The sequence below is a fragment of the Aptenodytes patagonicus genome, chromosome 4 (assembly GCF_965638725.1).
Source record: "Aptenodytes patagonicus chromosome 4, bAptPat1.pri.cur, whole genome shotgun sequence".
Lineage (NCBI taxonomy): Eukaryota > Metazoa > Chordata > Aves > Sphenisciformes > Spheniscidae > Aptenodytes > Aptenodytes patagonicus.
In genome coordinates, this window is record NC_134952.1 from 53,334,741 (window position 1) to 53,348,656 (window position 13,916).

General features: G+C 36.0%; 1 protein-coding gene across 6 annotated transcripts in view; it reads left to right on the forward strand.

Moving 5' to 3' along the window:
* The window catches only part of CCSER1 (coiled-coil serine rich protein 1), a 755,676-nt gene that overhangs the window by 646,122 nt on the left and 95,638 nt on the right, over window positions 1-13,916 (forward strand). Inside the window, exon 11 of one of the 6 annotated variants that reach the window (XM_076336764.1) lies at window positions 10,834-10,881. The exons of the other annotated variants lie outside the window; for them this stretch is intronic. Within the exon in view, the coding sequence (XP_076192879.1) occupies window positions 10,834-10,842 (9 nt within the window). The 3' untranslated portion in view covers window positions 10,843-10,881. The remainder of the gene's footprint in view (window positions 1-10,833; window positions 10,882-13,916) is intronic. 6 annotated transcript variants of the gene reach the window in all.

The window sequence follows — 13,916 nt, forward strand, 5'->3', positions numbered from 1 at the left end:
GTTTCTGACAGTTTTTGAAAAACTGAAAATTTCTGCTGGATTCAAGGCTTATTTACTGCCATGGCAGTTTATCAGTTTATCTCAAAGGATTTAGATTCAAATTCTCATTACAAGGTTTGAAAGGTTTGCAGACTGGAACAGGTAATAGTACCAACAAGGATAACAAGGAGCTATTCTAAAGACTGTATCAATAAATATTTATATTTTAGCTTTATATTTAAAAATAACAAATTTAAAACAAAAAGGATACATTTATAGGTAGGACTAAGTAAACTGTATTTTTAGTGATATTTTAGACTTCTAATTTAGCATTTTAGTTACATTTCTAAAGGAAATTTATTAACATGGAGGTCTGAATTATCCAAACATCAGAATATTTTCTGTAATATGTAATATATTGTAAACAAAGTCTACTTATTCTAAATATGTGTATGAATTGCTTTTTACTTAGCAAAAAACATATTCATCTCAACTTGTTTTAGAACTCAAGAAACTTGATGTTAATTTTCAGTCCTATCTCATAAAGGACTATGAAATTCTAGTAGGAATAAAATAAATGTATACAGTGTAATTTAAAAGCAAGTCATATAAAGCATTTCCTGTAACCTTGATTCTCTTATTATTGCTGTACAAAAAATTCTCAGAAGCAAGCTAGCAAAATAGATAAAAGCGAAAACAAGTGGTCCGATAGGCTAAAAATATATTTATTTTTCTTTTAATTTGTTATCATAATTATTAAAGTAAGATTTACCAGTTGTTCTTATAAAATCTTTTGAACTTTTTCTTTTAGCAAAATGAAATATTTTGCAGAATGAATTATGGCCTGATAATATGTAGCCTTTTTTTCTGAACTAAAATTTTTCTAAACTTTCAAATCCACATTTAAGCTATTTTTTGACTATCTTCAAGGATAATTGTATCACAGAGAAATTGTCTCTCTATGCTCATGTCTAACTAGCTATTTTGTCAGAAAGAGCATCTTTGCTAAACAGCTGCATAAACATTTGGGATACTATTGTTATCAGAGGAATTGTCCAAATATGCATGTTTTTAAAATATACCATTATGCTTGGATTGATAGCCTGGGAAGAGAATTCTGAATACCGTATAATACAAAATCAGTTGTCACGGCATGTCAGCCACTTGCTTGTTTACCAAAGCAGCATCTAAATGAAAAGGTAAGTTGGTTACTGTAGTTACAAATGACAGAGCATCAGGAAAGTACTCTTTTCAAACTAGCCTATGAGCTAGAGAGGCATTATAACCTAGTGAGTATTCCCTGGATGTTTGTTAGAGAAGATATTAGCAAGGGTTGTGCTACTTACTATTTCTTCACCTTTGTTTTAACATAGTATTGGGAAAAAAAAAAAATTTGAAAATAATTTCTTCTGCAGTTCCTTCCTGTGATTTACATTTCCAATTCTGTCTTTAAAGTGGAGCAAATCCCTTCTTTCTCTTTGCCCTGTAATTGAGTTTGAAAATATTTTCTCCTTTTGAAATGTGAATAAGTTTATGCTGTCGAAATTCCTTGAATCAATAAATGCTGCTGCTTAACCATCTGCTGGGCATGGCCTTGCCATTTTACTGTTTTATCTTACTGTCCTAGCCTCATCTGGGTATCGATCGAGCAAATTCTTGGGTCCATTAAGTCTGTTTGTGTTTGTTACTCAGTGGAAGACTAATATAAAATGGCAGATCTGGCTGGCTGAGGGTTGCTGTTGAAGGAGGGAGAGCATCCAATTAACCGGCCAAGTTTCTGAACAGAGCTGGACAAATCATTCCCAAAGAAACACAGAAGTACACAAAGCTCGCCTGAAATGCAGTTCAGCAAAGTTGAAAGTCACGCTAATGACCCAGTTTCCAATGAAGACAGGCCACATACACCTGAAATTATGAAATATGATACCTTGGCTGTATTTCAGGTCATGGCAGATGGTGCCAGGACTTTGACTGAAGCTTTCTGGATGTAACTTAGGCAATTCTGGCTAAAAGACAAAACTTTAAAAAATATTTGAAGGCTTCTCAAATTCGGGGAAAGTTAACATATGAGTTTTCCAACCTTATCATACCTCTGTACATACATCTGAGTCAAAACTGTATCTAGTCCTGTCCCTCCATCCTTTGAAGACCTTCCTGCTAGACTTTGAACTCTGTGCTTTGAACGCCCATTCAATTGTTTTGCCACTGGTGGAAGTTTCCTTCTTCAGGTGTCTGTCTTTAGGATTGTCTGTGTTACATGCTAACGTAGCGCTAAACCAGCTTTCTCACCAAAGTTATTCTTGGTCTAATTTGGTACCTTCTTAGAGTAACAGCTTTGCAGCAGGGTTAAAATGGTGTTTATGGCTGTGGGCTACCAAGCCAAATATCCTGGAATCCATACCCTTTCTAAGAAAAGAAGCTACCACTACAGCTATTTTCTTTGGATTTTCTCCTAAAACACTGATACTCTTGATAGGTCAGCAATGCTCATAGCTGCGTAGGCTCTCAGGTGGGATAAGGGATATTTGTGTCCCTCTCATGAAAGAGGGACATGAGGAGAAACATATTTTATCCTTCTACCTACAACAACTTTAAATACCTATCCAGTCCTGCTGTCTCCATAGGAAATTCAAAACTTCTTGCTCTCACAAGTGGAGTTCCGTATTGTGAATAGACAGCCCTGGGGCTATCTGATATATGATATAACAAGCAAGGGGGGAGGGGAGAAAAAAGAAAAAGAAAACAGAAAAAAAGAAAGATAATTAAAAAATTGCCTCCTAATATTGCAAAGAGTTGATATTTCTCCCTACAAGTGAAAAGCCAGCTCAAGAGAAAAGTCTGCTTGGGTTAGAAAAGCTAGAAAAATGCTCAAAAAGAATTATTCCTTCTCATTAAATAAATACTTTGTCATGACAGAACTGTTATTTCAGAAGGCTAGACTGCTTCTCATATGAGTTTTTGCTTGATATAGATGCACAATTTCATTTTTCTCACCAGGAGATAGAGAGATTATTGTTTGATGTATAATTGGATATATTAAAAACTTGTTTTAAAGATGGCATATGAGTAAAAAAAAAAAAAAAAAAGAAAATGTATGGGAGAGATGCTAACTAAAGATCCTACCATAATGTTCTCTCAATTATAGCAGTTCATCTTTTATGCATTCATCACCCTTGGCACTTGGTTACATCAAATTTTCGTTGGAAATACATAAAGTGGATTCCCACTCACTGTCTTTTTTTGTTGACTTTATCATGGATGGGCTTGAAGAAAGAAGTGTGTTTGCAAGTTGCTCTGAAGGTGGTGAACTTCAGAGCTCTTCAGACCTATTCAGCAAATTAGTCATACTATACCAAGTCAAGTGACCAATCTTCTGTGCTAGGAACAGTGTTACTCTGTATGCTTTCGTTCCTCTTGTTACAGATGAGCACTTGGTAAATGAAAAGCATCTCAAGTAATTGTGTCAGTCTCATGAAGACCTTGCAAGTTGCAGAATGAAATGTAGAAACTGAGCTGGAATTCAGTAGGAACTTAATAGGTGGAGGAATTGTATGGGTTTGGGCAGTTGGCTTTCCTGGGTGGTACTCTGCCTCCTTGAGCAAAGGGATCAGCTGTATGGCAGGGTTGCTGTGGCTTCTCTACTGTGAGATCCTGCTGGGGCTGGACATCTGTCATGGTTTTAAAATAACACTGCTGAGCATGCTCTAAGTGTGCAATATATTCTGTGTGTGCCACAGCTCATAAAACTGACAGCAGCATCAAGGATAGAAATGACACTTAGTTCAAACCCTTGGACATTGCCAATTTCTGAAACTTTCATGTTGAAGGCTCTTCTGCTTAGCCATGAGGCTGAACAGAAGAATTAGCAAGATGGTACAAATCACAGTATACATATTGCCGTAATTCTTGGATGTTTTTCAGTAGGAAATCTAGAAGTAAAAACTTGAATATCTTTCAAAGTGTTTACACGTGCATTTTTGCAAATCTGTGCCACCTATTATTCAGTAAGTGACTGATTATTTTCTTATAAGGAAATCCTAGTTAGCCTTCAAAAGACTGCAAACCCAGATTGCTTTTTCTCAAGCCCAGACTTGGAAGATAAATTCGGGGGGGTGGGGTGGCAGGGGGAGAGAGAGAGAGAGATCGAGATCTTTTCAGTTTTGCCAACAAGGCTCTCTTGTTTTTCTTTCTGATATTATTGTTCTTTTTTTTTATAGTTGAAGAACACAGAACTATGACTGGCCTATAACCATCCTTATTACATATGATTAATGTAAGATCGATGACCAATACAATATCAAAAAATCCTGACAAATTTTCATAACTTAAAAATCATAACTAGGATTTTATGCTATAGCAAGGATGAATAAATCTGGGAAGGGGAAAGCTTTCTGGAAGAAATTACGTAAATGAAGTGAAATGTTCAAAGTAAGATCAATTTTTTTTTTGTCTGATCAGTATCCTCAGAGAGAAACACGAGATACATTTTATTTCTGAGCAATATCTTTTTATTTACATCCGCTCAACTCATTAGCACAGTAAAAAAACCAAGTTCTTGTACTAGAGCTGATGAAATAATTGCTGCAAGCTGAATGTTTAGACACATTGTACCAGTTAAATGTACAAAATTCACCCATTAGGATCCCTTGTGCCCCCAATTTGTCATTCACTCCCAATTAGGAATTTTCTGTAGAACAAACAAACAAAAATCCCTCAAGGACCAATTCTTCAAGGTGTTGAGTCTATTGAGATGGCGAACATCCTTTGCTTCAACTGAAGTCATCTCTCAGAAGTTCACGCGTTTGTTCAGGCTGATGTGCTGGAGTCTCCTATACCCACGATAATCATTGAGGCATTTTGATATTTTTCCATTATTGTTGTTGTTCTCACCACCACTATTTATTTTATTTTTTTTCATGTGTTTGCATTACATTAGATCATTTCTCTATGGCACAGAGTTGGTTTCTTTTTATACATTTACACATAACTCCTAATGGTCAATAAGCTCTAATGGGCTTTTGGAGTCTATTAAAAAAGTTCACGTTTCTCGTAAGTAGGTCTGTGGTAGGTCCACACCAGTGTGGAAGTTGGAAGAGGGCTGTTCTCCTGCAGCTTTCTTTTTCTTCCAAGTAGCTTAGTATAAGCCACAAACATGTTATAAACTGTAGCAGTCTGCAATACCTCCTAACTGCTACTCTAGCTTAGGGTAATCAGAGTACCTAACTGCATCTTTCATGATTTTCACAGGCTTTTATTGCTGAAAATTTTGAAGTGGTTTCAAAGAATTTGCTGTATTTAACACAGATGAGGGTCTAGCCACACTGAAAAATCCTGAGCTTTTGCAAATAAATGGTATTCAGCATCCCTTGCAATGCAAGGAGGACTTGGCGTATACTGGGCTCCATATGGAATCCTACTAGCAATTTTCTTAGCCCTTTCTTCTTCAGTCAGTCTTATTTTTGATGGTATAACTTCTTTGTTTCTTTTAAATTATAACAGTAACAGTTTGGGATGAACCAGTGATAGATATGATTCTACGTATTTATCCTCTGGGTTGGTGGAAGATGAAATATTAGATACCATTTTGCAATTATGCTACTGTCAAGTTTAGGTTTTATATGGTGAGAAGCAATACAATATTTCAATACGAAAGTATGTACTAGTGTTAAGTGGGTGGAGGCGATAATTCTGATGAAATGAAATCCTTATAAAAGTCTGTGTAAAACTAATTCATCCTCTTGAATAGCTGCTGCAGCGTACCAATGAATTTAGGTAGTAGCCTTGAGGTTTCAAGAGGAAATGAAGGGAAGTTTGTTCTTTGCCCAGAACAACTCCAGAGTAATGTTAATCACTATCCTGATAAAGCAGCTAAGCAAACTTTAAGTTTCAGATACGGTTTTAACACAGTGATGTCAACAGACTGTGGTTTCCAACAGGGCCTTGTAGAAGATGCCAGATGCGGTGCTTGCCAAAATAGCGTGTAAAGGACAATGTTCGCCTGCTTCTCTTGCCATTTTTTGAAGGTACCTGGCACCCAACTCTTGTTTTACAGGACAGTTGGATTGCTGTTATGTTTTGCTGAGGACATGACTGTGCATAGCTGAAGGGTATCTTGTGCACGAATCTCTGATGCCCAAAGCACTCCTACTTTTACATAAAAAGGCAAATTAAGGGAGGAACTTAGTGAGTTTAGAAAGGAGGATTTTTCCAGTCAGCAAAGTGACTGGAAATAAATGCATTGATTAATTAAAATCAGCGTGTCTACTCATGGAGTAAGGTACTTGAGCATGATATATATGAGGAGTTATTACACCGGACTCTTTGATCCCTTGCTTTGAGAATTAAATATAAAAGTCTCATTCTCAGTCTCAAGGTTGAATACAAATCCTCATGAGCCTGCCCCTATTAAATTGTGTCCTGTCACTTTCCCCAAGCATTCAAAACTTTCAGCGAGGCCTAACTCACAAATCCCTTCCCTTAACCTCCTGTTTCTGTGCTGTTGCTACATGTGGAGTTAACCCCCATGAAAATTTACTAATGTGAGTCTTTTCCCAGTCTTCCTATAAATCTCTCTCTCTCACAGTGCCATATAAAATTGATTGACTAAAGATTAAATGCGCAGTACTTGCATGCTGGTTAACCATCATAAGAATAATTAATTGTAACTATTCCCTTTCATGCCAAAAGAGTTATTATACATGCTCCCTTGGAGAGATAATATGAATTGTTTTACCAAATATTAGATATTTATTTAGGGCTATATCTTTAATTTGGAGGTTTGTTATAAAGTGTCAGGAAATCTATTTATATCAAGGAAGTATTTATAAACATTTATTTTGCAACAATTCTTATGGAAGGTTTCCAAGTGGTTATTGGATGTTTCCAGACAAAAACATTTTTCTTCCCCAATAAAGAGACATAACCAAGACAATTGTGAACCGTTCAAATTAAGACATACCAAGAAATGTAGTACTGATGATATTCATGAAGGAAATTGCATGAAAAAATAAGCAAAAAGAACAAATTGTCTTTCTAAAACAGGAAACGACACATCTTTTTGAGACAACCACTTTTTATGGTTTCATCTGGGAAAAGTAGTTTACAGTGTAGGGCAGTAATAACAAGGATTCTGAATTAATTCATAGGCAAACAGGTGGGAATCAATGCAAGGGAATGGGAAGTGACATGTGGAAGAAGAGTTTACCCAGCAGAAATTAATGAAAGAAATTGCCACTTGGTGCACTGAACACAGAGCGTTGCTGACTGACAGAGCTGAAAGGGTGTCACACAAAAAATAACCTCAGAGAAATCAGTCTCATACTGTTTTCAGTCCCTTTTGGCTAGTCAGGTGGGGAAAGGTCCCCCTCAGTTGCTCCCTGGAGCAGCTGATCCTGCTGCTGGGTGCTTGCCCCTGATCCTCTGCCTTTTTTTTTTTTTTAATTATTTTTTTCCTCCTTAGGGTTTTGTACCTTTTTGTGTCAGTGTTTGCCTTTTAAATCTTACAGCTGCTAACTATGCCCACATCAGCAGTGAGAACAGTTTGTCCCACAACTGTGTAGGACTGCGGGGAAAGAGGAAAAAATGCCTCCCAGATCTCCCTCCAGACCACCAAAACCAGCGATTAAGTGACACAACTTCTCTATGACTGAATTTCAACAGCAGACAAAAAGATGTGCCAGCTCCTCTAGAGTATTGATATATCCGTGTGGGAATATGAGATAGGTCCCCATGCAAAGGATGGAGGAGCAGGGGGATTAATGGACACTTCTCGAAATTATTCCCCAGTCTCATCTTTTTATTGAAATTGTAGTAAAATTTAAGGCGGAAACAAAAGCCTAGGAATGTGATGTGTATTTAAATGATGGTGGCTTTGCCTGTGGTTGCATTGTCAGTCCGGGATGAAGCCCAACTGTATAAGTAGCCAAGTGAACTATGACAGAGCTTTGGGTGGCTTCAGCGGGACCACTTGCACTCAGCAGTTTGCTGAATTTGAATCTGAATTCTGGTGTTGGTTTGCATTTAGGATTATTTTTATTCATGGTATGGGATTGCCCCTGTTATCAGTCCTCAGCAGACTTTTTCAAAAGAATTTTTAGTTTCAGTTATAGGCAACTCGGTTAAATGCCATTTGTTTAGGGTTTTCCTTCACTCCTTAGCGGTATCCAATTAGTAGCAGAAGGCACTTAACTTCTATCAGTTAACCATGGCTTTACTGACCTACCATCTAAATTTTAGCAGAATCTCTATTTGAAACTACTGCCAAGTTTCCCATTTTTAATGAAAATACTAGGAAGAGGTGGGATAACACAGTAACTTTGCTGCCTGCATCAGTTGATTCAACTGCTGTTTCATTCTGGTGCCTTGAACTTCATATATTATTACAATGGCTTTCACTTCTTTGATTTATATGTGACTTTAGAACATAACTGTTTGCACGAATCTAGGTTTTAGTTCTGTGTTTTATTTTTAGACGTATTTTCTCAGTAATTGAAAGCTGTGATGGTACACTAAGGAGAACTGTAGCATAAAAGAATCAACTTGCAGTGATTCCAACATTTCACTTCTTTGAACCATCAGTTGGCGGCACAATATGTAGCAATTTTGCTTTGAAACATGGGATTTCAGTCTATAATCTAATTATTGCTGATTTAGAAAGTAATTTAAATTAATTTGAAAATAGTATTAATGATTTTTCAGATAAATTAGCTGAGTAACAGGAAAAATGGATGCTATTTTTCATCGTTATATGGTTGCTTTGGTTGTATTTGGTTTCTCAGTTTTATTCATTTGTTATGCTTTTTAAATTACACTAGTAAAATACATGAACCAAAACCCCTACATAGCACTGAAATTATAGTTTACTTAAAAAAAAAATTAAAAATGCATAAGGTAGATACAAACTCAGTTCTTAGTAAATAGAATTGTGTAATTGTTTATAATTAATTTATTGTTCATTTGTCTGTTTAAAGGACCCATGTCCTAAGTTTTACATTTATTTCCGAATTGTCACGGTTAGGTTGTGTTCAGAAAATGAACATGATCTGTGTATAAACAAAATATACAATATATACACACAAAATATACAATATATACAATGTAAATAGTATAGACATACAATAACACGTGATCTTAACAGAGGATATACAGATAATATTGATAAACAAAGGAGTACCAATTCAACAAATCTTTATTTTTTGCACATGTACTAGCAATTTTTTATTATATTTAGGCTGGTATTTTCCTCTAAGAAATTGATATGGTCAGAATGAGAGAAGATTATTCAAAAGATTCAAAGATTCAGCAATCCAAGTAATATTATCATCTTTAATTTCTCATGAACCTGTATTCTAACTAAAAAAAAAACCAAAACAGAATAGGAGCCCAGTCCATATACCTGTATTTCTAATTGTGAATCCAGAAATGCAGTCCCTCAGCATCTTTCATATTGAGCACTGTCTATGCATAAGAGGGCATTGCAGTTAAATATGCAACCCTTTCCTACCCCCACGGTCAGTAATCTGGCTATTTACCTTTAAAGAAAGAAAAGAAAAAAAAAAAAGAGATACAATAAATAACGATAACAGATCCTTACAGTGTAATTTCTTTTATAACTCCTTCTATGAATGGCTTTCAGCAGTGATTACATCTTGGCAATTGAGTCTACTTCTTAAGTGGACTAAAGTATCAGAAAATTTGTAAATCTGATTTTAGTGTAACAGAGGTAATTAAAACTCTCTGTATAAATGACAGATTAAAATTGGTGGTTTACTGTAGTCTGAGGTTATCTGCAGTTTTATTTTTCTGGCTGTGTATCACTTTGAAAGGCTGAATATGGGAGTTGTGAACAGTCTTGCTACTGCTTAATGTTGCCCTTGCTTTGCTGCCAACAGTGGTTAAAGAGGTCCCCTCCTTTTGCTGCCTCCCATCCCCGCTCCCCCAAACGGCAGCAGATCCCTTCCCTTCAGTTACACTATGGCCTTTTTCAGGAGGAGGGAGCCTAAGCACATCAGTGAAGGAAGAACAGGAAAGAAACAACCGGAACCTCCCAGGCGGTGTTTCGGCTGACGAATACATTATGGGGAACCAAATTCACATAAGGCCAAATAATGCCTGGATTAGGCTTTCTGAAAGCAGATGGATCACACCACTCTTGTTTAGCTCCCCTCGGGTACCACACTGAACCAGAGTCAGAGCTTGGTGTGATCTGTGCTTCTCTTACCTCTCCATTTGTTTCTTCCTCGCAAAATAGTGGGACTGATACTGTAAAACAGAAGATATAGTTGGGGGTGAAGTTTTAGTGGAGGTGGGTTTTATATATGGTTTTTTTCATATGCATATTTTTATATATATACCATCTATCCTTCTTAAGAATTTTAAGGTAAATTTTAAATGGCTCTTCTCGTGTTGATTTTTCTCCGGTGATTGCAAAAGTGTTAAACATCTCACTCGATGTGTTCATAACCTAATGAAATGTGTAAGGTTGAGATACTCAACAACAAAAACCCAATTGCACTCTGGTGACAGCAGTGGGACTTGTTTCCACAGTCTGTAATACTCTAATAATGGAGGGTAATACCAACTGAAATGTTATATCCACAGAAGACCAGTCTTTCTTTACTGCGGTTACAAGCGGCAAGTAACCAAATGTCAGGGTGAGATCTGTAAAGATGATCAGTTTAGGTTTGAGGTCTCAGAAGTGAGTTGGAGGGGGCATTTAATTCTTCAGTATGTCCATGAATTTTTCTAGTTGTTCATCTTTGCTATATGTGTTTTAATATCATTCTCATTCTTTCTCTTTTTTTTTTCCTTTTTCCTTCCATCCATCCATTGTCACGTGTCGCATTCTGATTACAGTCTGTGTAATCGTTACCACCGTGTGAAGGCAATTCCCCACAGCACCAGGTATGGTGTCACATGTCTCTGGAAACATGTATGTGTGTTTTCAAACCTTTTCAGTGTTGTGCATCGTCATAGCAAATTTCTTTTACATTAACCTCTTTTCTTCCTCTCTTCCTTTCCCATTGGATATGAACTAACATTTCTGCAGGAAAGTGATTCTTTAAATTAATTCCTTTTTTAAAAAAATTTTTTAATCTAATGCTCTGGAACAAAGAGGTACTGTCTTTCTTATGGGCTAGAAAGCAGTACTATACAGGTTTTTGATTGTCCATAGGTCATGGCCTGGACCCTGTAATCTTTTTAGTGGATTAACATCTGCTATGAAGTTTCATTTTTGAAAAATCCCTGAGCTGCATTGTTCAGTTAGTTCTTGTGATTGTGAACGGTTTATATTCAATGCTTCATACTCAGCTGTAGTTTTCGCTTCTGTAATGGCAAACACTGATGAATAAATTAGTACTTTTGTCATTCCTTATTGTTCTAGTTCTGTGTATCCAAACTGTCATTCATCAGTGTTTATGTGGCTTTCAGAAACATGTTATGTGCAGATTGCTATATGGATAGCTGATTATTATTTTTTGTTGAGAAAGTAGCAAGATCCTGAAGATGCTCATTTACATGCAAATTTTTATAAACTTTCTGTGGATGTTTCTGAACATCACTGGCTTGTAGCTTGATTACTTTTGCACTTTGGCAGAAGAAAACATCGTTAAAGAGCTGCTGCAAGTAAACTGTTGTTGGTGATAGTGGAAACCCATGTCTTACAACCTATTTTTCAGGAATAAAAATTAATGTAATTAATGAAAGTGAGTTCATGAGCTTATGCACATTTATTATACATAGACATGTTAAACATGAATGATGTGTTTCTAAGCATTCTTCTTACAAGAAATAAGAAAGAACAAGAGTTCTTTCTAGATGCAAGTTACAAAATCCAGAGCTGGTGAAAATGAATGTAACCCAGTCGCTTCTGACAGCGACACATCTCATACACCATCTGAAATGCCAGTCCTTTCTATTTAACGTTTGTTTTGGAACGACTTACAGTCCTTATGACTCTCTAAGCTGCAGTGTTCCTAGAGGTGTAACTTCTTCTGAATGAGAAAAAAAATCTTGAAAATTAAAGCGTGACCATTTCTAGGCTCTTTACTCAACTCTCGGCTTTTCCATTCTTAACTCCAGTGTCTCTGCAACAACTTTAATAGCATAATCATTTTCCCATGTAAACATAATTAACTTGCTGTATAAGTTCCTCTTTTGCTAGGACAGTAGGAGCTGCTTTGTCTGTCCCCTCAACTTCAGACTGTAAAATGGCAATAAATATTAGGAAGTCAAAAAACGGAAGTGGCAAGTACTTCTTTTTAAAGTAATACTCTGAAATAGCTGGATTTATGTGTACAACTTTTTCTTGTATTGAGTGATAACAACATTTAGAGCTGCTAAGGTTCATCTCAGTACCTCATTCACAAGTATGTAGAGTTATTCAGGATGTATATTGCCATAAATAAGACGTGGTCCTAAAGAGCTGCAAGCTGCAGCTTTGTAGCATGCAAACTGCAAGGTACATTATTGCGAGGTCAAACCTAAATGAACTATCATTGCTTCCTTGTTATGTTCCAACCTGTATAATTACATTACCTTAATGGATTTTCCCTACTTATTAGTAAGGTAAAAGATGTGAGATATAAAATTAGCTATTACTTGCCTCAATTAAGCCAATGGATAAGGATCATGGTTCAGTTATGGTAATCACATGGGGTAATAGCTTTGTTATGGTACCTGCTGTAGAATCACATTTTGCAAAAGCACAAATGTAATTTGATTTAAAATAATTAAAAATTGATTTGTTTTGAACAGTGAGCTTCCTAGAGAAGGAAGAACTGGAAACATTGATATAACTAGAGATTATTGTAATGGATGGACGAATAGTTGTATGACTGTGAGTCTAATCCCACTGATAGGCTCGGTGATTTTGCAGCACTCTTGGATTCACATTATAAACAGTATTTCGGTCACAAAAGCGCACAGTATAGCTGTCATGTACTTAAAAGAAGATTTAAATCTGTTTGCAAATTTAAACAATCCATTTTTACTAGGGTTTTGCAATCTCAAGATCACTCCTGAAGTTCAAGCGGCTCCTTTTTTGATTTATGAGGACCATATAATTCCAGCAGCTATTTGATTTTTTTTTTAGTGTAACCTTTAGTCTGTTGGTCAAAGTTCAGTAAATTGTAGGCATTGAAAATCATTTGGAGAGTGAAGATATATGATAACGGAGGAGGAGAACAGGATTTGCATGAAACACTCAGGTCTGTATTTTGCTTCTGGGAACAGTTTGAGAACAAACAGCAAAGCCTCAACTTGTAGCACTGCTTACAACAGTGCTAATAAAATCTACAAAATAATTCTGCCTATTTTCTGCATTATATATTGCTAGTAAGAGAGTCGGGCAATTCACACAAAAATGTTATTATACTGTATTGATCATGAACTTGCAGTGAGTTGAGAAAAAGAAAAGTTGTGTTTAGCTACTGTTATTTAAATTCCAATCCTGGTAATCTAAGCCTTCTCTGATTATATTAGTTAGTATTACATTATTTATCACAAATATCCCTTAAATGACCGCATAGAATAGGCTAGCACTTTTTAGATGTAATCGGTACTAAATGAGGCTATGCAAGGGGTACTATTTGTATCTGGCCTATGCTACTGAACTTTTCGTTCTGTATATTTTCACTTGTAAAGCCTTTTTCTTTGGTCACATCTTGGCAATTTGAGCTACCTCACTGAGATTGTATGGATATGGCTATTGGCATTTAAATACTTTCTATTTTTATCAGTGCTGCTTTTATTCAGTTTCTAAGACATATAATAAATGTATTTGTTTGTGAGAATGGAATGCCATATAATTAATACTGTACTTTTTCATTAAACAGTATTTCGTTGATATTTCAGGTTATATCAGATGTTATTCTGTGATGAAATTGTGAGACTTCAAAGTATTTTTTTCATCCAGATCATTAAAAACCTGCCAGAGG